The 26,884-nt window shown below is 34.6% G+C and overlaps 2 protein-coding genes across 20 annotated transcripts in view; one reads left to right on the top strand and one right to left on the bottom strand.

Annotated features, from left to right (window-relative positions):
• Positions 1-20,886, top strand: part of LNX1 (ligand of numb-protein X 1) — a 219,026-nt gene extending 198,140 nt beyond the window's left edge. For 2 of the 3 annotated variants that reach the window (XM_077136861.1, XM_077136860.1), the window contains exons 9-12: positions 2,613-2,790; positions 4,401-4,629; positions 19,183-19,341; positions 19,760-20,732. In XM_077136861.1, coding sequence (XP_076992976.1) covers positions 2,613-2,790; positions 4,401-4,629; positions 19,183-19,341; positions 19,760-19,895 — 702 coding nt within the window. In that variant the 3' untranslated portion in view covers positions 19,896-20,732. Of the gene's footprint in view, positions 1-2,612; positions 2,791-4,400; positions 4,630-19,182; positions 19,342-19,759 lie in introns of all 3 variants that reach the window. The other variant, XM_077136862.1, reaches the window with a different exon arrangement.
• A 280-nt stretch (positions 20,887-21,166) lies between these two features.
• Positions 21,167-26,884, bottom strand: part of FIP1L1 (factor interacting with PAPOLA and CPSF1) — a 78,708-nt gene continuing 72,990 nt past the window's right edge. For all 17 annotated transcript variants that reach the window (XM_077136867.1, XM_077136875.1, XM_077136864.1 and 14 more), the window contains 2 exons: positions 22,013-22,150; positions 21,167-21,468 (listed from right to left, as the gene is read on the bottom strand). In XM_077136867.1, the coding sequence (XP_076992982.1) occupies positions 21,321-21,468; positions 22,013-22,150 (286 nt within the window). In that variant the 3' untranslated portion in view covers positions 21,167-21,320. The remainder of the gene's footprint in view (positions 21,469-22,012; positions 22,151-26,884) is intronic.

Genomic DNA, 26,884 nt, shown 5'->3' with positions numbered 1-26,884 from the left:
TTCGGCTGGACTGTTAGGCCCAGTGTGTTCACACTGCTGCTTCTTTGTCTTATTTTGTCACTTTTGTCTGAAGAAAGTCCCATTTCAGCTTTATAACCCTCATCTGATAACTAGATTAGCTCTTTGGCACTCTCTGGTCCTGAGGCTTATTATAGACACAATGTGGACCTTACGAGTAGCTACTGTAGCATAACCTTGCCAAATTATTCATAAATTCTGATTTATGGTCTGTTACTACTAAAAATGATTTGAAACCATTTATACTTCACCCATCCATTTATTCAACAAACACATTCCTACCACCTTCAATGTATTAAATGCTAGGTTCAGTGTAAAAGTTACAACAGAAGGCTGTTATACGCGAACACCATTAAAACAGACATGGATAATCAAAATCAAGGGGAACTCATGGAATAATGAACACATGAAAAGCCTAGGCTTATATTCGTCCATACTGAAACATTGAAAATTGACTTTGTGTATCCAGGTAATAGTTCTAAATGATATCATCCATCAAATTTACAGAAGTTTGTTTTAATTATGATTTATTTAATTTGTTAAGTAGACGACATATTCTCTATTTGAACAAGGGTTCAAAAAATCTTGTAAAAATATTAAGCATATATTAAAAAGTCTCCTTCTCACCCATTCCTAACCTGTCCAGTGCCCACCTCCACCCCCATGGAAAACACTTATATTTTATTCCAGAGTTTTTTCATACAAATACAAGCAAATACTAGTACAGATTCTCATCCTTTTTTGTTTTTTTTTTTTTCAAAAAATGGTAGTGCTCTTTTACTTTGTTACCAGACAAAGGCAGTGAATTCTTTTGTCCTATGAGCTCAAATGACCAATTCTGAGACAACAAGGTTTCAAAGAGAGAAAGAGTTTATTTCTAGCGTGTAGTAAGAGAGCAGATGGCCTAGTGGCCCAAAATCTATCTCCCCAAACTGCAATACTTCTGATAGTTTTATTAGAGAAAAAATGGACAGTTTTTAGGATAATGACCACAGATGATGTAAAAAGAGGTGATCTAATTGAGCATGCACAGGTTGATCACATGCTTAGTCATAGAAGATATGTAAGAAAATGGTAACTTTAATTGATAATGGGTGTGATTTTTAGTAATATAATGAGGTATAGGTGACTTGATGTTTAAGTCTAAGCTACTGTGCATGTCAGTGGGCCCACTTTGGTTAGCTCCAGTCTCAGTTATCAAGATGACTTTGGAGGCGGGCAATGGTGGCACAGTGGCAGAATTCTCACCTGCCATGCCAGAGACCTGGGTTCGATTCCCGGTGCCTGCTCATGCAAAAAAAAGAGATGACTTTGGACTTGGGGTGAGTTAGTTCTGGACTGACCATTAATAAACATTACAGGTTGTCGTTAGTGATTACAAGACTCTAAAGTTGAAAAACTGGATAACTGGTTACAAATGAAGGTTAGTCACAGGTTTTTACAATCACAAGGGCAGAAGGTAAAGGCTATATAATCATTATCAGAGATCAGGCAGCTGGGTTACAATTTAGAGATTTCAGGTATTTCCTTCTGTCTACTCCAATATACCAGAAAGCAAAAAGGAATATCTGTATAATGATTCAGTAACCAAAATCATTCCTTAAATCCTGGTTTCTCAGTTACAGTTCTGCACTTTGATTTTTTTCATCAAATGAATTTTTAAATGTTTCTTTCTTTAGACTCAAAAGAGCCATGGACTTCTTTGAGGTTTGATTGAGTATTAGACATATTTATTTACAGTGCACACATCCACTGCCTGAATTCCCCTGCATCATTGCAGAAGTATGGAGGAGAATAATTTTTTAGAGAAGTATATATTGAAATGTATTCATTGATGAACAGCACCCTTGAGCTATCCCATCTTATTCCTCTGGGAGGACGACACAGCATGTAACTTTGAATTTTTTTAGTTCAGTGTTGTTGAAATGAAATCACAGTTCTCCTAAGCTGCTTTTCCGAACTTGGTCCACAGTATATTTATTGTGTCTACTATATTTTTATGTAATAAAAGTGAATAATATGATGGGCTTCATATTACATCAAATTGCTGGAATAAGAGTAAAGATGTTAACTTTTTTTCCTAGGGAAACCTAGGAAATGGTGATTTTCCAGAATATAATTTCTGTGAAATGTATTATTTTTCTTCGAGGATTTCTATAAATTGGTTACCTAAATAAGTTAAACTGGGCCTATTTAATAAAAATATGATTACTTTTTTTAACCTAGAAAAAGTCCTGATATTCATGGCTGACAAGAATTTTTTTAAATGTTTGACTCATGGACTTCAGGAATAAATGACTCACTTGAAAAATTGGGGGCACAGCTCTCATTGTGTGCTTGATATTTATTCAGTGCTCTACAAACTATTCCTGGGTTTTTATCGTCCCATTTGAAATGTAAATTTTTTCTGAGTCAGCCTATAGAATTTGGGATAATGTAGCTGTGGGGGAGGGGAGGGAGTTTTCTGCATGGGTCTTTCCCTGTGACCCCATGGAGGACCACCGTATATGTATGCAACGTTGGTAGTTTTACTTGTAGTAAACGCAAACACACTAGTGAACAAGTACACTCTGTTTTTCTATCTGTGCCATCAGCCCTTCCATCCTGTGGTCACTTGTCATGAGAAGGTGGTAAGTGTCCGAAAAGATCCCAGCGAGTCCCTCGGCATGACAGTGGCAGGGGGCGCGTCCCATAGGGAATGGGATTTGCCAATCTACGTCATCAGCGTTGAGCCCGGAGGAGTTATAAGCAGAGATGGAAGAATAAAAACAGGTAAAACGTCAAGAGACTTAAGGAACTGGGGTGGCAGAGGATTTAGCAGCCTTCTGGGTTAAGGAAGTGTTTCCAGAATTAACGAGGGAATGTGAGGGTGGTCTTGTCCATGACTGGCTCGAGTCAGGTTGCTAGACTGGGTTTCACCCCTCTTCATTTAGGTAGGTTGAGGTGGACTACTGTGTCTTCTAGTAAAGCTAAAACCTCCTGCTAGTCCCAGCAATTAATAGGGAGCTGCTGCAGTTATGAGCAAGTTGCCTTGATTAAATGACATAATTTGGCTCCATTCATTCTAAGCGGTTTTTTTGCTGGATTGATTGCCTGATGAAACAAATTCATGAACTGCCTCAATAGGAGAAATCATTTAATAAATTTCAATTACAAATCAATGAATATTTATTAAGTGCAAGTGCCATGCCAAGTACTTTCACTGGAGTGAAAAATATTTCACTACTTTAATCTTGTGGTTTCCAGGGCTAAATTGTATGAAGGAGGGAGATGTCATATTTGCCTCTATAAATATGTATCCTTAATAATATCATCAGGTCACATAAAGGGATAGCTTAGATGGTTGATCAATTATGCCAGTTAATGTAAAGGTAAAGGTAAATTCAAGAGAGGAAATGTGAAGTTTCTGAAGTATGATTGTTCAGACTGAGGAGATACAGGAGGGTGGTTTCTTAGAAGATTCACTCTGCTACTCTAAAGGTACTTCTATTTGGGTCAGACAACCTTCAAGGCCTTTCCTATCTTTTCCCTGCTATCATTTTACTCCTCCTATGGTTATTTTATATGAAAAAGTTGATATTCAAAGGAGAGGTTCTTCTGAGTGGATAATGATGAGGTCAACCAAGAAATGACTGTTGGGGTGAGAACATGAGTTTGAACATTATATGAGATGATGTATGGAATCCAATACTGTGAGCCAATAGTAACTTTTAATTAAAGTTACTATTTTAATTAAAATAATAAATACTTACCTTTGCAATTAAAAGGGTTAATTCTTTTCCACTTCTTTAAGAGCACAGTTCTACGACTCATTTTTTTTTTCTTAACTGCTATAGACTCCCTGCCAGTTGTGACAGACATTTTCATAGGTGGCATCTTGGTCATTCACTCAGTCCATATTTGCTGAGTGCCTACTACATGCCCAACTCTGTGAAGGTGCTGAGAACTCTTCCATGTACTCCCCTCCTAAGCCAAAAACAGTAAACAAAAAGGAGTCCAAAAGCAGGCTTTTTTTGATTAAATAACGAGTAAGCCTAGTCTATCTTCCTTCTGTCCTCCTTTGATTTCCCCCACCCCCCTTTCTATTCTTCCTTCCTTGTTTTTTTCTTTCTTTTTTTTTTTTAAGGCAAGAGCCAAACAACAATAGATATGCTTTCAAAAACCCTAGGCAAGAACTCCATTGAATTTCCTACTTGTGCCTTGGAAGGCGCACACTGTTTACCATTTGCTCTGTGAGAGCCCAGCATCATGTCCGCATGAGAAGCCAAAGATATGACCCCCACTCTCACCACTACCAGCCAATCTCTTTGCCCCCTTGCACAGTAAGCAGAAGTTACTGTTTTTCTTCTCAATAAGATGGATTCTGCTTCTCTGGCCATCAGGTGACATTTTGTTGAATGTGAATGGCATCGAATTAACAGAGGTCAGCCGGAGCGAGGCAGTTGCATTATTGAAGAGCACATCCTCTTCTGTGGTGCTCAAAGCCTTGGAAGTGAAAGAACAAGAGCCTCAAGAAGATGGCAGCAGCCCAGCAGCCCTGGACTCCAACCACAACATGGCTCCACCTGCTGACTGGTCCCCATCTTGGGTCATGTGGCTGGAATTACCACGGTGAGTCCCAACATAACATCCCTGTAGAGACGTGCGAGGAAACGATTACGTTTCTTAGGCCACTCGCACTGATTCATGGCACTGGCATTTTAATAAGACCCAGGTTTGGCTGTGGGACTGTTTGAAATAATTATGTCTTCCCTTCTGTAACTGAAAATGCATGTGGAAATCCTAGGGCAGGGATGAAAGCCAGGCTGTGCAAAACTATTAGGCTTGGCATTGAGGAGCTAACTAGGCAGCCATATACAGCTGTGTAGGTGGTTCACGCACTAAAGAGCTCAGCTGATGTGAAAAGAGAGGAGGGCTGAAACCCAGCCTGTGCTCCTGCACTCAGAAGCAGAGAAAGTTTCATCCTAATGTGGGGATTCTGCCCTAGCAGAGTGTGTCTGTTCCGATTATGCATTCTAAAACTGGAGAAATAACCACAGGGTAGATTTGGGGACCCACTGGACCTACTATGGGATGGACCTGAGCTAAAATTCTTTTGAGCCCTGACCTCCATCCATCCCCAGTGATGTTTTGGGTCTTCTGGAATTATTGTAAGTTCAGAGCCAGTGTCTAGTAATCCCCCAAATGTCTGATAATTTCCTTTTCCCCATTGCACAGTCAGGCTGGTAAAGGCCAGGGTCCCTTTAGGGAAGGCTGGTGGGGGCAGGTGAACATGTTTTTGGTAGTTTAGCAGTGTCCTTCCTCAAGGGGACCCAGGCTTCCTTTTATTCAAGGGGTCCTACGTCTATAAACTGGCTTAAGTCTGGGAATTGATGGAAGGGCCTTGACTGTTTTGCTGTTGCATGAGGAGGGCTTCCTTCTGTGGCTTTACTCTCCACTATTCAGGTGGCTTTGGTTACTTACCAGCAATGCAGCAGGATATTTGTCTTCCATGCAGATGTTTAAGCATGTGCTGGTTGGGGACTCTTCTCAGATCATCTTTCCCTGCTCCTGCAAGATCTTGTATAAAACTTCAGGAAGCAGCGAGGTTGTAATTTTAGTAAGATGTAACTAGAGCCTTATGGTGAAACATTTAATGGTCTCACACAGACACTTAAGGGAGATTTGGGGGACAGCTTTACTAAATGGCTCTATACACCAATTAAATATTCAAAAGACAGATAAATTGGTTTTTTTCTTTTACATCAAGACATAAACTGTTTGCCTTCAAAGAATTCCCTTGCTAGTTGCCAATGAGTGATTTAACTATTAAATACTGGAGTCATTGAAGATGATGTGGTAGCAAGAGATTAAATGAGGGCAGGCCACGGTAGCTCAGCAGGCAAGAATGCTTGCCTGCCATGCCAGAGGGCCCGGGTTCAGTTCCCGGTGCCTGCCCATGTAAAAAAAAAAAAAAAAAAAAGAAATTAAATGAATGAACACAGGATATTTGATTTTCATTTTTTTCTTGAAGGTGGAGATAGGTCTTTTCTTTTAAATTTTAAATGTGGTAAAAATAATAATAATCCCTGCCTCAAATACAAACTGACCTAAATACCTTTTTGAACCTTCACTAGTTGCTTTCTGTTAATGAGTTATAAATATTTTTAAGTCATCTTTTGACTTTTTATGGTGCTTTTGTGTGCAAATTTTTATTTTTACATTGGCACATTGTGTTTCCATTATGGCTTCTAAATTTTTGTGCCATATTTTAAAGTTCTTCCCTCTGAGAAATTATTGTTAAATTCTCTTGTGTAATTTTTGGAACTTCTATGGTTTAATTTTACAATTTCTGAATTTTGGGCCCACCTGGAATTAGTGTGGTATATAGCCTAATTTTCTATACCCCCATTAGCTTTTCAGTTGTCTCAACAGCATTTGTTTAGAATATTGGTGTACAAATATTTTTTAGAGTCCCTGCTTTCTATTCTTCTGAGTATATACATAAAAGTGGGATTGCCAGATCATATTTTGGCAATTCTATACTTAACTTTCTGTGGAATTGCCAGTGTCTTCCATATTGGCTGCATCATTTAATATTCCCAGCAGCAATGAATGAAGGTTCCTGTTTCTCCACATCCTCCCCAATACTTAATTTTCAGTTTTTTTTTTTATTTTTAGGTTTTTTAAATAGTAGCCATTCTAGTGGGTGTGGAATGGTATCTCATTATGTTTGGATTTGAATTTTCTGAAGGGATAGTGGTGTTGAGCATCTTTTCATGTGCTTTTTGGCCATTTGCATATACTCTTTGGAAAAATGTCTATTCAAATCTTTTGCCCATTTTTATTTGGGCAAAATAAAATTTTTTTTTTTTTTTGAATTTTAAGAGTTCTTTTTATTTTGGATACTAGATCTTTATCAGATATATTATTTGCAATTATTTCCCCCTAGTCTGTTGGCTGTCTTTTCAATTTTTTGCTAGTGTCTTTGAAGCATAAAAGTTTTAAATTTCATGAAGTCCAATTTATCTGTTTTGTTTTGTTGCTTGTGCTTTGAGTGATATATCTAAGAAATCATTGTGCAGTACAAGATCATGAAGATTTATTCCTTTATTCCTCTGTTTTCTTGTAAGAGTTTTAGGTTTTCCTCTTACGTTTAGGTCTTTGATCCATTTTTAGTTCATTTTACATAAGGTATGAAATAATGATTCAGATTCATTCTTTTTGATGTGGATATCCAGTTGTCCTGGTACCATTCAAAAATTTTTTGCCTTTATTAGGGAAGTTGTGTGTTTACAGCAGCACCATTTTTTAAAAGATCTTCAGAAGCATTTTAAAGTTATGTAGAGCATATGCGTTTCTTGTTAAGTTTATTCCTTCCTAGATATTTTGTCTTACTTATTGCTATTGTTTATGGAGTATACAGTATGTAAATTTTGTATATGTATGTCAATGACAGTTGATTCATGCATATTAATATTATATAGCTACCTCCAAGAATTCTCTATTATTTTAATGTTTTAGTTTATTTTATTGCATATTCCAAGTGAATGTTTTGTCAATTACAAATATTGATGTTTTACCTCTTCCTTTCAGTTTTATAACTTTACTTTCTTTTTACTTTCTATTTTCTTTGGTTATTATATCTGGAACAATATTAAAATGGTTACAGAGGACACCCTTATCTTGATATTGGTACCAATGGTATGCTTCAAATGTTTTCCCATTAAGCATTATATAGATTTGGAGGTTTGGGAAGTATTGATCTATTTCGAGATTTTTAAGACTAGATTTTGAATTTAATCAAATCCTTTTTTTTCAGTACATGTGAAGATGATCATTTGATTTTTTACTGTTAGTGTAGTGAATTATATTAATTGGTGTCCAATGTTGACATTCCTGGAATACATCCCAGAGAATGTGCCAATGTATTTCTAATTTGGGTTTTGTGGAGGTTTTTTGCAGTTTTCTTTAGGGTATAACTTATGGTCAATGATGATTGCATTGGTACTTGAAAAGATGCATTTTCTTTCCAGGGTAAACACTTTGACATTTATCTATCAGATTTACCTTATTAATTATATAAGTTTGCTATCTCCTTTAGTTTTTGTCAGTTTGATTTCTCAAGGACAGAGGGGGTAAACTACAAACTAAAATTTCCTACCTCTGAATGTTTTTCTATTGTTCTTTACCTTTTCTATAGGTTATGCTATATGAATGTTGATGATACACTATTTGGTGCACAGACATGTAACTTTTAGATCCTAATTGTGTCATATATCCTCTATGACTTGTGTTTTCATTTTAAGATCATGATCCCTGATTTCTGTGAGTTTACATGTCTTGTTATGCCTTTGCATCTTATTTTATTTTCTATTTTATTATTTATTTATTTTGCTTTTGCATCTTATTTTATTATTTATTTATTATTTTAAAATTTTATTTTCAACCTGTCACCTCATTTTAGGTGTGCCACTTTTTTACATCATATGCCTGATGTTTGGCTTTTTCACCAACCTGGAGAACCATTTTTTTAATAAGTGTGTTTAATGTATTTACATTTATCTGTAAGACAGATATATTTGGTTTTTATTTACCATAATTTGAATATTTCCTATTTAATTTTTTAAAAAATTTTTGCTATGTATCTCTTCTACTTTGATCTGTTATTCTGATAATTTTGAAAATTTATTTTTCTTTGTGATTCCTTTTAAGACTAGAATTATATATATATATATATATTTATATATATAATCCAATGTATTTTTTTCAGATATTCTACCATGACCAGTGATGAAATTACTGTATTTCTACTTTTTCCCCCTACTTTACCAGTTTTATTTGGTTTATTTCTTTCTTAGTGTTTACTTTTAAATGTACTAAAACCTTGATTGCTTGAAATATTGGTTATAAATGCTATCTTTTGGCACTCAACTTTGAAAGGAAAAGAAATTAAAGTACACGTACTGCCTCCCTTTTTGTCTCTTATTTCCTCTCTCAACTTAAATTATTTGTCAATTTCACATTGCCAGAGTTCTTAACATTTACTTTCTAACTTGTAATTATTATTATTATTATTACCATTCTTGTTTTCATCTTAGCCTTATGTTAAAATTGGTTAATGGTTGATGCCAGTCCTTTTGCTGTAGTTTTTCTCTTCACTTCTTGGTCAAAATTTGTCATCTAGTGCTTTGTTCAGAAAGTTCTTATATATACCATTCCTTGAATTCTTGCATTTAAAAAACATGTGAATCACCTGTCCTTATGTTTGTGTGACAGGTTCCCTGGATATAAAATTATTGGGCCACATGTCTTTCCTCTTGGTCCTTGTAGGAATTGCATCACTGTTAACTATCATGGAAAGGGGCTGTGGAGAAGTGTGAGGCCTGTCTCATTTTTTTTTCCTGTCTGTGGCTTGGTCTTTTCACGAAAATGTTCAAAATATTCTTTACTAAAGTTTTCATTAAGAAGTTGTGGGTTTAAAGAACAACCATTCATAAAATACAGGATTCTTGTACACCACCCCACCAACATCTTGCATTGATGTGAAACATTTGTTACAGTTGATGATAGCACATTTATATGATTGTACTATTTTTTAAAACAGGAGTAGCCTGCATTTATTAAGAGAGTCTATGTTCTAGGAACTGTATGAAGCAGTTTACATAAATGGTCTCACTTAAAATACTTAATATGCAAGTCTTTGAAATATGTCCTATTATTATTATTACTTATTTTTTTAAATTAGAGAATTGTAGATTTTACATACAAATCATGTAAAAAAAGTCTTCCCCAAATAGCCCCCCATTGTTGGCTCTTTGCATTATGTTGAACCTTTGTTACAATTGATGAAAGATTATTACAGTAGTACGATTAACTGTCATCCACAGTTTATATTAGGTGTATTTTCCTTATATACCACCCAATTATTAACACCTTGTTCTAGTGTCATACATTTAATTCTTGAAAGAACGTTCTTATAATTGTACTATTTACAAGAGCCCATCAAATACAATAGGGTTCACTGTGTTATACAGTTCTATGTTTTATCTTTTAATTTTTATTCTAGTAACATACAGACCCAAAGTTTCCCCTTTAAACCATATTCACATAAATAATTCAGTGCTATTAATTATACTCACTGTAATGTGCTACAATTACCACCATTTGCTTCTAAACCTTTAAAATCAACCTAAATAGAAATTCTGTACAAATTAAACATCAACTCCCTATTTTCTACCTCCAACCTATCTGTGGGTAACCTATGTTCTAGATTTTAACTCGATGAATTTGCTTATTCTAGTTAATTCCTATCAGTACAATCATACAGTATCTGTCCTTATGGCTGGCTTATTTCACTCAAAATAATGTCCTAAAGGTTCATCCATGTTGTCACAGGTATCAGGACTTCCATTCATTTTAACAGCTGAATAATATTCCATTGTATGCATATACCACATTTTGTTTATCCATTCATCAATTGATGGACAACTTGGGTTGCTACCATTTTTGGGGGGTTGTGAATAATGTCACTATGAACATCAGTGTGCAAATGTCTGTTGGGTCCCTATTTTCAGTTCTTCTGGGTATATACCTGGCAGAGGGATTGCCGGGTTATATGGTAATTCTTAGCTTCCTGAGGAACTGCCAAACTGTCTTCCACAACAACTGTATCATTTTACATTTCCACCAGCAGTGAATGAGTGTGCCTCAAAATATTCTTTATCTTTTAAATCATTAACTTTACTAGGATATGTCTTAGTGTAGATCACGCTGAGTCAATTTTTTGTTGTGACACAATGTGCCTCAATCTGTAGATTCAAACTTTTGTTTATCTGATAAATTATCTTGAATTATTCCTTTAAATAAAATTTCTGATATTTTGGTTTTTCCTCAGGGACTCCAAATATATGTTTATTGGATATCATTTTTATCTTTTGTAACTTTTTTAACTTTTCATTTTCTCTTGAATCCTTTATTTCCATTGTTTTCCTTGTTTATTTCAATCTCCTTTACTCCTTACAGTATTTCAGTTGAATATCCTCTGTCATTTCTATAGTTTTCTCTTCTAATTCTTTGCTGTTTTGTAGATTTTTTCTCCTCTTGACTCATTGTATCTTTCTTGAAGTCATATCTCTGCATTGAACTGTTGTTTATACAGCAGTTGCTTCAGAAGTATTTTTAATTCATAGTGATGTTTATAAATTGGTTATAAATGCCATTTTCTATAACAGCATTTCATTTGTGCCAACATTTTTCTGATGTTTTTTGTCTGCCACTGTTTTACCTGTTACTTTCCCTACTTTCTTTTGTAGCATCTCTGCTGATTTTTCTTAAATCTGTGAATGAGGTAAATTTTTCCTGGCCCATGTATTTGGGGAGGGAACCAAAGTCTTATTTCCAGATAATAGTGATTTCTCTTTATGACATAGGGTTGTATATGTTTTCTTTATACAAGATCAGTCTTGCAGGGCTACTTCTCCATCCTGTCACTTTGACAGACATAGGGTTAACATGCCTTTCTTCTCTGCCCTCTTGGGCAGCTAGTCTCTTAATAGCCAGCCCACCTGCTTCTTTTGTTCCTGTGTGGAATGGGTCCTTTTGCCCTTTAGAGTATGTCATTCACTGGACTCTGGGGCTCAATCGGCTACTCTTCAGCTGTGATTGTCTCTTTTCCAAAGTCCTCTTACACTTTCATTGCCTTTAACAGCTCTCCATTATATAGTGTAACTTAGTTTTGTTTAATAGAGATTTATTTAGTTACAATTTCAGTTCTTCGAGGAAAGGCAGCTGGCTTTCCTATGGCTTTCTCTGACACATGGGAAGGACACAGCGATGTCTGCTGGGCTTCTTTCTCAGCTTCTGGGTTCAAAAGCTTTCCCCAGGGTGTTTCCTTTCTGCATCTCCAAATGTCTGGGTTTGAGCTGGCTCTGAGCGGTGTTATGTTGGGCTGTCCTGAGCTCCTCAGAGCTGTGCTGAACACTGCTTTTAAGCCTCCAGCTAATTAAATTAAACCACTCATTGCAGAAGGCACTCCCCTTAGCTGACTGCAGATGTAATCAGCCATAGATGAATTTCACATGCTGATGATTTATGTCTATGGCAACAGAACTGGGCACTATCACCTGGCCAAGTTGAAGCTGAACCTAACTACTACACCAGGTTATATGTCTAGTAAACAGAGCTGAGATTTGAACTGGGCTTTCTGGTTCTGGAGTCTATGATCCACAGTCTAGAATCTATAACCACTACACTATTAAAAGTCTGGTGAGCATTCTTAAAAAGACTGCTAAGCCTATATTTAGCTTTTCTAATTTGATTTATGCCATTTATTTTCTTTCTTCCCTAAAGTAAGACTCAGACTTTGTTCATTCAATGAGTGTTTCATATAGCCATTAGCATAATATGAATAGGTTTCTTCACTGCTAATTTCCTAGTCCTCAAATTTCTTGCCATTCCCCTGTATGATTGGTGGTAAGTCATAGTCAATAAAAAAATCTAATGTGTTACTCTTGGCCAAGTTCACTTCAAAAGAAAAATTAATTTTTTAGAAATAGTTTCTTTTATGCCTATCCCAAATCTATTTATATTTAAAATAGGATATGAATGTATTTCAATATTTTTGCTATAATAAGGGGTGGATCCTCCAAAGAAAGTTTTTAAATGGCCCTGCTGGGCAGACATTTGTTGAATGAAATAATGAAGTAATATATAAGGTATTGGGGTAAGCCCTCATGGACTTCATAATCTAGTGGGCAACAAAATATAATTATAAATTGTCAATTAGAAAACTTATGATTGAAATATTAGAAATGCTGTGATAATGCACTCGTGTATATGAAACAGACAGCGCTTTGAGAATATAGAAGAGATGTTAGAGTAAATTACGGTACCTTTCGTCTGGCTAGAGGATACAATTAAATTGGAGGTAGGAATACCAACTTTAATTTTCTAATAGTGCTGCACAGCTAACAACACAAAATCCCAATAGCATGCAACAGTAAGAATTTATTTAGCTCACAAATCTACTGGATCAGCTGATCTGGTCTAGACTTGGCTGATCTTGGCTGGCCCACTCATGCATTTGCAGTCTGTGTAAGTCGTTTGGGTGGCTCTGCTGGGCTGGACTAGCTCACATAGCTAGTGTCTGATTGGTTATTGCCAACATTCCATTAATGATTCCAGAATCAGAATAGGAGGGCACTGTGATGTTATGTCACAAGGGATATGGATGCCAGGGAATAGAGAAGAATGAGGGCTAGTAATGCAATTATTTTGCCACAGTATGGAAAAATGAGGAGATATTAGTGTTTTGGACATAATGGGTTTAAAATACTTGTGGTACATCCAAGTTTGATAAACATTTCTAGAGCAACAATTCCCAAAGTTTTGCAGCTCAACAACCCTATAATACTCTTAAAAATTGATTACTCCCAAAGTTTTTGTTTATATATAGATTATATCTAATGATACATTATAAATTTGAGAAAATTTTATAAATATTAATTCATTTAAAATAATAAACCCATTATATGTTAACATATCTTTTGTGAGGAAAAACAAAATGTTAGTGAAAAGAGTGGTACTGTCTAATATTTTTGCAAATTTCTTTGCTGTCTGCCTTAATAGAAGACAACTGCATTCTCATTTATGCTTTTGTATTCAATCTATTATATCACCTATTGTGTGGCTGCTAAAAAACTCAGTCATGTGCTTATAAGAAAATAAGCATAAAAAACACAAACATTATAGTATTAACATGAAAATACTTTGACTTCCAGATCCCCTGAAAGGGCACACACTTTGAGGACCACACTGGGAAAAAAAAAGCCTAAGATAAAGATAGATTTGGACAGGATTAACATGTAGGGATGGTTGCAGGAGAGCTTAATAATATTTAGGGGCTCAGTGAAATAGTGAGGTCCACTGAGAGGAGGGCTGAGAAAAGAGGAACCCTTCAAGGAGACTTAGAAGGAATGGCCAGTGAAAGAACAGAGAAATATCCATTGAACTGAACCTTATGGGGCCTTAAGCAAGAGAAGTTACAGGCAGACAGTGGGGGTAAGGGACTGGACACAATGAGTTGCAGACTACACTTTTAAGAGAATGAGAGATAGTAATTGCTTAGGAGAAGGTAACACAGTGCTAAAGAAGGTAGGAAGGGTGCTGTTTTAAATTAAAAAAACAACAACAGTATTTTAGTCACCCTATTCCATGGCCTCAGCCCATACTTGTCATCTTCTAGAACTGCTCCCTCTTTTAAATCAAACTGTTCTGAATATAGCCTTCTATCCTTCCAATTGCTAGGCCTGTCTAGTCCATAGATCCTTCTACATCTCCCTTCAACCCTTTTGTCTTGACTTACATCCCAACTCACTTAATGAGCCATAGGCCATCTCTTGAACCTTTTTTTTTTTCAATTAGTGTCTTCCACTTTCTTACTCTATTGGCTTTCTGAACTATCTACCTGGCAAAAATCACTTCAGATTTATCCAACTGTGAACATTTTCTCTAAGCTTATGTCTAGGTTTCAGAGCACTGCTGGAGCACATCAAATTACTCACATCCTTTAAATTCATAGGCCCTTGTTGTTGCCCAAGTATCCTTTTCTCTTGTCAGCTTATTACATTCCTCTTGTCAGCGCTCTCATGCTCTACAGCAGGTCTTTCCTGTGTACGCCATTAAACTTATACCTTAACTATTTCCTCAGAAGATAAATACATTTTATGTCACAAACCAAAGTCCACTGGAATACCTCCCAATTTACTTGAATCCTTATACAGACTTTCCTAATTCCCTCCTCTTCTCTAAAAATACTTTGATTCCATCCCACCTCTCCCTGTGGTTTATTTTCTCACCAGCTAAGTATGTTCACACTTGTCTTTTAAAACTCCTCACGATCCTTCTGCTCTACCTTTCTTTTATCCTGGAACAAGCAAACCTCTTGAAAAAATTAACTATCCTTGCTATATCCACGGTTTTTGTCATTCATACCTCAATTGCCCCACTCTTGCCACTAATAGCCCTCAAAAAAATCTCACCAAAAACTTGTTTATAGATTAATCCACTAGACATACTTCAGTCTTTCCCTTGCTTTAATTCTTTATAGCTTTTCCCCCCCATTCTCAGCCTTTTCAAGCATTCTACACCAATCCCTACCTCCTGTCTTTCCAAATCATTTACTTAGTGCCCTATTCCAACATGATCTTTGGTTCCATCTAGACCTGCTGCCTACTTTTGGCTAGGTGGTTAGGAAAGTTTATGAAGAGATGACATTTAACCCATGACTTGAATAGCAAGAAGCAGCCAGCCATGGTAGAACATTCCAGAAAGAGTAGTTAACACCGAAGTCCTAAGATGAGAACAAGATAAACTATGCAGACCTTCCTGAAGGAAGAAAGGAAACAATTTATTTAAGGAGAAAAATGTTTAAAGTTTTAATATGAAAAGTTTTATTATAAACAGCATGAAAAACTTGAATACTATTTTAAAAATCAGAAGGTAGGTCATATAATGGAAAAACTACTAGATGAGAAACTTAAGGTACAATTTCTAGTTCCAGCCTTGTCACTGATTGGCTGGAACATAATTTACTTCATCTTTCTGGTTTGTTTCCCTGTGTGATTAAATCCCCTTTAGTTAAGATTCTATTTTCTATTAAATTCTAAAATTTATCTGAGATAATTTTAAATTTAAAGCCCCTTAAGATTCTATTTTCTATTAAATTTTAAAATTTTATCTGAGATAATTTTAAATTTAATCCACCCTTTGGACCTTAGTCCAAACTCCTTTAATAGTTTTTTGAAATGTGTAATATTCCTTCTGCATATTTAACATCTTTAAAAATTAGACCAACAGATGTTAATCTACAAGTGCTAATCTACTTGTATTATTGGCCTGCAAGAAGTTCAGAAAGTAAGATTGCTTAGTAAATTTTCTAGTAATTTGATACTGGATTTTTATCCAGACACATCTTTCTGTAAACAGTGGACAATAGAATAATTTCATATAACGGCAGTAATTTCAAAGACAAAAAATAATTCATACTGCTTTGATTCCTCTATTGAATTTAGTTTATAGCCAAAATTGTTGGTGAAGTGGTAAAACCACTTTATTTTTCTTTTGGAGAGATGTTGGTTAATTAAAAAATAAGTACCACTTGTACACCAAAGTTCAAACAAAATAATTTTTTGAGAGTACTGAATTAAAAAGCCACCAGAAGCAGATATCCAACTTGTCATATACAAACAATACTACTTTGTAGGCTTTTTTAGTGGGTAGGAATTTCACTCCTGACAGATGTTACAACATGGATAAAACTTGAAAATGTTATGCTAAGTGATCACTGTTTGCTTGGAAACATCTGGTTTATCTATGGCAAAGAAGGTACCACTTTACTAATTATGTGGAAAATCAACTCAAAAAAATAAAGTTAATCTTTTCCATTTTAGCTTAATGAACACAAAAATATTACTACCCTCGCAGATCTTTTAGTATGTATACTATTTAAATGTGATGGTGATATGAGAATACTTTTTCTAAAGTTCTCTGCCAACAAACGCAACCATCTATGAACTAAACAAAACTATGAAAGTTTGCATTGTCAGCAAATTTAGGTTTTATATAGGAGTATGTTTTGCTGGCACAGCTGCACTGACTGGAAAACTTTCTGCAACAGTTAGCTAGGTTAATGAACTAGCACCAGAATTAATGTAACCCAATACAGCTTTCCATGAACAAAACAGTGTGCGTGGTGACGGTAAAAATTGTATGTAAAAGCTAATGCATTAAATCTGTTATTCTCTTTAGTATGTGACCGTAAGGACGCTAATCATAAAGAATTGCTATTGACAGCGCTAATAAATTAATTCAGCAGATTTTGTGGGGTACAAGATTCACACACAAAACAGTTGTGTTTCTATATGCACCATCAATGAAGAATCAGAAAAGGAAATCAAGAAAACAATTCCATTTACAACAAAAGAATAAAATACTTAGGAATTAATTTAACCAAGTATGTGAAAGACTCGTATGCTGAAAACTATAAAACACTGCTGAAAATAAAGGCCTAAATAAATGGAAAGACAGTCCATGTTCATGTATTTGAGAACTTAATATTAAGAAGTCACTAACCCAAAGCAATGTACAATCCCTATCAAAATTCCAGTGCATTTTTTTGCAGAAATAAAAGAGCCGGTCCTTAAATTGATATGGAAATGCTTGGGAATCTGAATGACAGAAACAACCTTGAAAAAAAAGGACAAAATGAAGGACCCATGCTCCCATTTTAAAAATTTACTATAAAGCTACAGTGATCAAAATGGTGTGGTATTGCAATAAGAACAGGCATATAGATCAATGGAAGAATTGAGTACAGAACTAAATTACCTATGGCCAATTTCATCAGGTGTGTCAAGTCCGTATGATAGGAAAATAGTCTTTACAATAAATGGTACTGGGAAAACTGGATTTCCTTAGGCAAAAGAATAAGTTGGACCCATATCTCATATCATATAGAAAATTCTAAATGGACGACCGATCTAAATTTAAGAGCTAAAACCACAAAAATCTTAGATGATAACAGAAAAACTGCCATACTTCGGATTTGGGACAGATTCTTAGACTGTATACCAAAAGCAGGAGTAACAAGAGAAAAAAGATAAATTGAATTCATGACAATTTGAAAACTTTTGTGCAAAGGAAATTATCAAGGAAGTGAAAAAGAAAAACTACAGATGGGAAAAAATATTGGAAAATCATATATCTGATAAGGGTTTAATATCCAGGATATATAAAGAACTGCTACAAAAAGAAACAGTCCAATTAAAAAAATGGACAAAGGACCCGAACAGACATATGCAATGGCCAGTAAGCCCATAAAAAGATGCTCAACATCATGTCATTAGAAAATTGCAAATCAAAACCTTAAGATCAAATAAAAAATTTCACAGAGGATGGCTATTATTTAAAAACATGGAAAATGTTTTCTAGGATGTGGAGAAACTGAAACCTTTGTACAAATTTAAGATTGTGTACATTTTAAAATGTAGGAACCGACAGAAAATTTGACAGGTCCTCAAAAGTTAAAAACATAGAATTACTATATGACCCAGTAATTGCCTTCTTGATCCACTCTACAGCATGGACTGATTAGCAGTCAGTAACAAAAGTAATGACTAACTTCATCACTTAAAAAAAACATTTCACGAGACTTTTTATTGGTTTTTCAAAAAGCAATAAGCTAATTTTAAAGGTACAATTTATAAACAAACAGCCATATCTTGATTTTTACCAACATGAAAATGCTAATTTTCTTTCAAACAAGTTTCTGCACCACAGCTTCACATGGACAAGCAAATTTAGATGTCAATCCAGCCTATCCCAGTCACACACTTCTATCATAATAACAGAATTTGCACTTAGCCTGCATCTATGTTAACACTCATCCAACTGCCACAAAACAGTAAAATAAATTTCTTCCATCTAACTTTCTATATTAGCTGAGGATTTTATTCATTTACAGACCTGTGGTCTTTCTCCCATTCCTTTGCTAATTTGCTATTTACTGGCAGCTTGTGTTTTTTTCCCAATATGAATTGTTCTTATCATCCTTAAATGTACTAAATTTCCATTCACTTTATATCGGCATGCTCTTCTATAACTAGCAAACAAATATAAACTGCTAATTTTCAAAAGTCAAAAAAAAAAATCTCTACAAACTCATTAGTTTTAGATTTGAAATTTTTTCATTGAGGTTAAGCATTTATTACAGGATTTTTACCTTTATTAAAAACTGATATCCACAAGTAAATAAAAGTAAGATATCCATAAATGTGTTTAAATTTGTTTTACCATTAAGGATTTAGGCATATTCAACATTTTGCTAATATAGGTTGAAGCATTACGTTTTTCTTCTGTCCAAAATAGGATTATCTTTCCCGGTAGAAGTATAAACAGAACATAGTATTAGGGTGTTTTTTTCAAGTGTGTTCAGTTATGGAAAACAGAAGTTCAATTAGAAAAAAAAGCCAGCTAACAGTACAAAGGTCACCAAGTTATGACACAATTTTGAGTGTGATCCCAAGGCCAATTAGTCTTAAAAATACCTATGAAGAGAATGGGAAATGAGTCACAATAATTATTCACTAATAATTAAACTTACCCATTGGTTATATTCTATTTCAGGTACTTGTATAACTGTAAAGATGTTATATTACGAAGAAACACAGCTGGAAGTCTGGGCTTCTGCATTGTAGGAGGTTATGAAGAATACAATGGGAACAAACCTTTTTTTATCAAATCCATTGTTGAAGGAACGCCAGCATATTACGATGGAAGAATTAGGTAATGATATATTTAATAAATAAACAATAGAATATTTAATAAAAAATTTGTATCCAAATATTTTGTTTTACACATATAAAAGCTTGGCCTTATCTGAAATAAATCATGTGCTTCTATCTCTTTTATCCCCCCCCGTAAGAGACTCATTCACGTAGCATTCAACTCCTAAGAAATCCATAGTGATTAATTATACTTACTCTGCATCCCATACTGTGATTTCCTCTGTCTTTTAACATCCCTTCTAAAAAAAGATGGATAGTGGGTGTGGAGAATTTAAGTGAGGAAGCAGAAAAAACTAATTAGAGGTAACATAATTAAAATGAACAAATGTAGCAAAAACTAGGGCCACCAAAATAAACTTTCATTAAGTTCAACTCTGGATTAAATTATAAATCTTTTATCTTGTTTTGTTTTTTAGATGTGGTGATATTCTTCTTGCTGTCAATGGTAGAAGTACATCAGGAATGATACATGCTTCTTTGGCAAGGATGCTGAAAGAACTTAAAGGAAGAATTACTCTCACTATTGCTTCTTGGCCTGGCACTTTTTTATAGAATCAGTGATGAGGTCATAGAAAACCAGAAAATTACAAATAGACTAATTATGTTTATATTTAAAGGATACATTATAAAAAATGTAAAATTCAATGCCAGGAAAAGTATGAATTCATGAAAGCCAATTATACCCTCAGAAAAATCCTCAAAAAATTATAACTAATAGTTTGTTTTCAGTATAGAGGATTTCTCATTACTCCACAGCTTTAAGTTTATATTTTTCTATCGAATAAAAAGCCCTTAATAGCTAAAATGGTTTGTATACCCCACTGAATCAAATCATACAAAAATTTGGTATATGCTGAGATCTGCAATGGGCACATTATGAGCATTTAAAAAAATACTTTAAAGCCAGAGGATTTTAGAAGTGCATTACTGAAAAATGTTCATCAAATGAGAAATAAATATTTTTCAAAAATTACAAATGTTTTTAGTATGTGATACTAATTAAAGTTCATTGCTATTGTCACTATTTAAAAGATCCTAGTAGTTCATTCTTTCAGATACCATGCTACTTGTTACAAACACTGACAAACACCTCCTAGAGCTGTCCCAAAAAATGCTCTCAGAATTATACTTGTATTTTCTTGATTTTAATAATAAATGACTCATCTTGTCATTAAGTTTATTTTATTCAAGATATAGCTAGTAACTATACAAAAACTTCACTTCCTGCTCAACTAATGAGCCTTGGAAAGAGCATCCAGGAAGGCCCACCAGCTTGACCCTGGATCATACAGATGGCCACGAGGCGATTCAAATTTGTGTCACAGTGACAAATGTTTGTACATGTGCCTGCAAGAAACTAAAGATAGGGTATTTCATACAGGCCACCCACTTTATAGAGTTTAATTTAGATATAAAAAGTGCCCCATCTAGTTTCACCATGAACCCTAATTGTGAACACTAAAAACCTATCAAAAAGTTGTGATATCAAAAACGTATACAAGTCCATTAATATGCTAAGCAATAGTGCCACAGCAATGACGATTTTAAGCTCAAGATTCAGAGGTGCCTTATCGCTTTTTCTGTGCAACCCCTTAAGAGACTGGTATTTGATCAATTCAAGAAAACTATGGCCAAGGTAGACTCTTGACCTTTATTAGATACTGTGTATGTACATAGATAAAAGTCATTTGTTTTCAGTTTTAAAGAGCTGCATGTAACTCTTAAAATTCCCTGCTAATTGACTCATTCACATTACTTTCTTGAATATAAAGTCATTGCTGTCTTTTTATTTTTTAAATATTACAAAACAAAAGATTTTTAACTTAACATGAAAAATTCACTATTTTATTTTGAAAAAGAATTAACTTTTTATACTGACAGAACAAAGGTGAATTTCTTAAACATTATCCAGAAAAATAACAAGATTTATAGATCTATTTCTGGCACTAATTAACACAAAAGGCCAAAACACCATGCCTATTCTGCCGGTGTAGCTTCGGTGCTCTCCTGTTCAGGAGCAGGCTCACTACCAGCTTCTTTTCCTTCTTTGCTTCTTTTAGATTTTTTGTGCTTATGTCTTCTGTGACTGTCTCCTTCTTCACTTTCATGGCGACGTCTACTATTACTAAAGAAAAAGAAAGGTGGACAAAAATTAACCCACTCCTTCTAGGTAAATTCTCCTCAACACAACACTGGGCTTTAAATAATCTAATCCTTTCTTTTTCTCACAAACCCACTTTGGGGAGTAGTCAATTTTTTATGGATTTTTATGCAGATATTATATTTACATGAATAAATGGAATGGAGTTTTCTTTAAGTTAAACTGAACATGACTTCTTTAATATTTGTTAATAAAAAGATTGGTTCACAAGCCAGAAGTCTTCCTCTCCCAATGATATAATAAGTCAACTTCCTTCATATATTATTTTTCATTCCATGCTAATTTTGGTTTATGGGTATTAAATATAATCTAGTTATTTAGATTTATGAATTTCTGTTGAAGCCTCATAAGGAACTAGTGATTTCAGGAAATTACTCTGAATCTTCCAAGTAGGAACACATATTATTCAACTGATTATCTTGAGGTGTTTGGCTGCTGTTATCTCATAAAGTCAAAATCAATTTCTCTCTTAACTTCAAATTGATGCCTATTTTATTAAAGAGCAAACCTTCGAGATGACTTGTGCCTGGTCTCTTCTTTCTCTCTGTGTCGTCTTTCTCTATGCCGCTCTTCTTTCTCTCGACTTGCTCTATGCCGCTCATAGCCTCTTTCTGCATATTCCCTGTACCTGTATCTCTCTTCATCACTGAATGTAGAACAGAAACAAGTTTACTTTGACAACTGGACTATTACTTAACTTCTCAGTATGGTTTCTTAACACTGAGGTCCCACCTGAGAAGTACTATTTAAGAGTTATAATTCATGTTCAGCAGTGTGTGTAGTGAATAGTAACACAAGCTGTTCTTTCTACTATTGACTTATAACAACAAAGTGCCAAGTACTGAGCTAAGCTCTTGAAACAGAACAATGAAAACGTAACACTTACCATTAGAAACATAACATCTAATGGGAGAGAGAAAGACATACAAACAAGTCCATGTGAAATGCACAATCTAAACACAAAGTACAGAAAGAACAGAGTGAGGACATATCAAACTTTTCAAAAGCCTTTCTGATTTGAAGATGTAAGAATCCAAGGTAAAATGAAGATCTAATATGAAGATAGTTCATAGGATACTATGAACAAGGCAGATGATTGATTCAAGGTAAATTAAGGGGAGGGTTTCTGTTTGATAAAGAATTAAAGAAAAATTCCTTAAGAGATGACTTAGGATTTTATAAATTTTGATAGTTGGAACCTTGACAAGATTAACTGTTTTCTGTAACATACTTGATCCTGAAATAAAGTGATAAAAGAATAATAATCATAAAACTACCTTTACTGAACATTTGATGTGTACCACTGTTCTAAGTATGTACATGAGCTCACAGGGTACTATCTATTTTCAAGAGGCAACTATATTTCTTGCCTTATTATAAAAACCTAAACAAAATTTTGTATCTAAAGATGATAGATATTTTCATTGAGAGAATAGCATTTCAATAGAAAGAACTGTTTTAACAAACTTTTAGACATTTCAAAAATTAAAATTAGTATCTTCAAGCTTTAATAAAAACTCAATTTATTTCATTTTATTTAATACAAGTAAATACAAACAACATTTGGCAACATTAGGCATTAAACCATTTCAGATAGCATAATTTCTACTCATTTCTAACACCCAAGGATTCAACTATTTGCCTTTGGTTCCAGACTTCTCTTAATGCTAAATATATTTAAATCTAATACAATTTGATCAGACTTTCCAGTCCTTCTATCACAAAATATAGCAAAGACTGTCATGCTCACTAAGAACCTCCTCCTCCTCCTAGTCTTCAGAAAGGATTCCAATACAATCACTGATTCATTACCTTAGACAATCTCTTGGTTACTAAAACTGAAAATGGAAAAAAAATTAGTTTTTTTGGTAGCAGTACAGAGGCAATTAGTGCTCATGCTAAGGGCTTCAGCTCTATCAGGAAATAAATGTCATAGGTAACGTACAGTCCATATAGTTTTTTGGTTTTTTGTTTTTTTTTTGCATGGGCAGGCACCAGGTCTCTGGCATGGCAGACGAGAATTCTACCTGCTGAGCCACCATCGCACCACCCAGTCTATAGTTTTGCTCAGTCATCTAACCTTACTAATAAATTAGTTAAACCAGTAATAAAGTTATAAGCAACATAATCCTGACTACCCTATTACACCTCATTCTTTGATTCTTTCATATTCCTTACACTATCCTACAATGTCTTGAACAAAAGATTATAATGGGTTTCCAATAAACAACTGCAAAAGGCTACTGTGCTTTTGTAGTGCAAGCAATCCAATTCAATAACATAAAAAAAATTGATAGCATGATGTTACAGATCAACATATGTTTAGAAAAAATAATTCACTGAAACTTCTGTGGAAACACAGGGATCAGATTGAACCTATTTTTCTTTCCCTAAATTTAATTAAATAAAATCAATTAGGTAAGTTTTCCTTTTTTTTGCCAAAAAGAAGGAACAGGAAAAAAAAAGATAACTTCAGGTTGTTCCAAGTGGCACTGTATAAAACACTTTTAGTATAGAATGATGCAAGTAAGACTTTCAGTATACAAGTCTTTTATATACAAATCTAACCTAAGATTGCAAAATTTATAAATATTACATTAAATGATCAATTTGCATTGTTATTTCTCAGTTGTTATGGGGTAATTAAGAGGTTTCATATAATAATATTTTGCTTTTATTACTTTAAAAAATGGGATCTGGAACTATGATGATTTTAATCAACAGCAACCATTTTATTTTATTCAATTTAGAATTAAAAACATGTTTGTATATCTAGCTTGTATTTCCAACCAAATTTCTTATATTATTAGTCAAGTCTTACATACAGAGTTAAGATTCTAAAAATATATTATTTGGCTCACAATTGCTAGGTACATCGTAGAAAGTAGATGAAAGTTCTTAAACTTTTAGTTTGTCAATTACAGAAAGAGCGCATTCACCTAGTACAGAGGCAGAAACTGGAACAGAGGAATAACGCAACAATTTCTAAAATATCCTTACAAACTACAGACAGAAAATTACCTTTAGACATATGGACATTGTGAGTGTTATATGAGGTGGAGGTAGAATTACATGGACTCACAGAACTAGGACTAATAGTCAGAAAAAGAGGGTGGTCTTTCTTGACCTCTCTAGACCTGTCTTACTTTTACGTCCCTTTACTTAACATTCCTCCCTCCATCTTTCTGTTAATCCTTCAAGTCTCTTTTTTCTTTCTTTTCTTATTAAACATAGAAATTGTCCCTTTCTACAACCCAACATCATTAACCTTCTCACTTAGAATGAACAAAAATATCTTTTAGAACACTGTGTACTTATGGTTCCCAGAAATATGTTCAATATAAATTATTAAATTAGTAACTTTATGCAGCATCAAGATGTTAAGGAATGTGAGTGGAAGAAAAAAGACACAGAATCAGGTGAAAGTTAAACCCACATAAAAGAAAAGTCTGCCTAATTGTGGTCCCTTAGCAAAAGGAATGATTCAGTTATGCCATAATTAGTGCCAAGTCATTGCTGACCAAGCAGTTATTATTGCCTATGATTCTTTAGTTTCTAAACTTTTTATTAAAAAAGTATATGCTTATATGAGAATACATGTATATGTGTGTGTGTGTGTGTGTATTTTTTCCTAACCACAAATACGTACTCTATATTTGGAGGGTGGAAAGCAGGTTATCTGAAAAGTAATATGCCATGACAGGCAGTGTGGAGCAGTAGAGTACAGGTAGGATAGTTCTACAATCCCTCACTTCCTGCTTTTGTCACTTTTAATATGTGTAAACTAGCTAAATCACCTAATCTCTCTAAATCTTAGTTTTCTCATCTATAAAATGTGCAACGACTTTTCAGGGTCACTGTAAGACTTGGTGATAACATTTAGAAATTAGTTGGTACAACAGTAGTTACTCAATGAATGGGTAGCTATTATGAGGACTCACCATCTTCAGTTAATTCAATGCTGACTTTTTCAGAAGCAGAACTTTTTTGTGTAAATGTGACTAAACTTCATTACTGAACAACTGAAGCAGAATAAACTAGCACTATAGCAAATGAATATTAAAATGAGGCTCTTTTTGTAACTACTCAAGCTAGTTTACACAAAAATAAGGTAAATTATCTTATAAATTGTCATTTATAACCTTCTTTATTCCCTCTCACCCTAAAACCAATTCATTAACTTTAAGGCCTTTAGATTCTGAGAGCAGTGACATGGTGATAACCTTACTACAGACAGTGGATGATTTAGTACCCCCCACAAAATATAAAGACCCCCTTTTTTTGATAAGTAACAGCAACACAAAAGTTTCTCTGGACCTGGAAATCATTAGAGTACACTTCAAACACCCTAGAATAAGCAGCCTTCTTACTGGTCCATAATTAAGCTGCCTAAAACACAGATGTTTTTTAAACTGGTTTGCAATTTTCAAAACAATGACTCTGTAATTTGTAACACAACATACAACATGCCATATTGATAAAATGTCAGTCTTCAGAAAATAGTACCATTTCTTATGCTTCATTTGGGTTTTCTAGAGTGTGTCCTATTCCTGGAATAATTCAGAATACCACAAAATTCCTCCACTTTTCTGTCTCTCTGGGCTTAAACTTTTAATAAGACTAGGTACCACATGGAACAATCCTTCAAGTCTCTTTTTTCTTTCTTTTTTTTAAGCACAGAAATCCACATCAAATAAGGATACAAATGCTGCCTGATAAAGCATGCCTTACCATCTTGAACTGACATAATGCTTCATCTCATCAGCAAGATCAGAAAAAACATCTATGTATCTTACAATTAAATATCTCCCCCATAAAAATAGCTGACACTCACAAAAAAGTTATTTGGATTCACTTCATTCTACATTGTGATGGTACTTACACACTGGTATGTTAAATAAGATGCCCAATCGAATGCTTTGATAGTGAAAATGGTTCATTTTTATTTGTTCCAAAATTTGCCTAGGTAACACAAAATTACAGGTCTTCAAAAAAATTTTTTTTTCTCTATTTTATTCACCTCTTCCCCTGAAATGTCTAAGTGACTACTAATCATTTACACATTCGCTATATGCTCAGGATTCAAAAATTAAAAAGGGTGGTCAATGGCCTTAAAGAAGCATGCTAAAAAACATACGCTTTAGAGCTCCCGGAGCCATGACAGAGACCAAGAAGACAGCGTACCCCATTCTGGAACGGCTGACTGGCTGGGAGAACCCGCTCCGGTGAGATCACCGAGAGATGCGGGCTTCCCCGGGCCGGGGCGGCAGGCGGCCGGAGTCCCGCCCTCCCTTCTTCCCCGGCCGGCTGGGAGAATTGGACAGGCGGTCCCCTCAAGCCGCGATGGCTTGCGCCCCGCCTCCACGCGCGACCCCCGGAC

Source organism: Tamandua tetradactyla, chromosome 19 (assembly GCF_023851605.1).
Source record: "Tamandua tetradactyla isolate mTamTet1 chromosome 19, mTamTet1.pri, whole genome shotgun sequence".
Lineage (NCBI taxonomy): Eukaryota > Metazoa > Chordata > Mammalia > Pilosa > Myrmecophagidae > Tamandua > Tamandua tetradactyla.
This window is presented reverse-complemented; position numbering and strand designations above follow the sequence as displayed.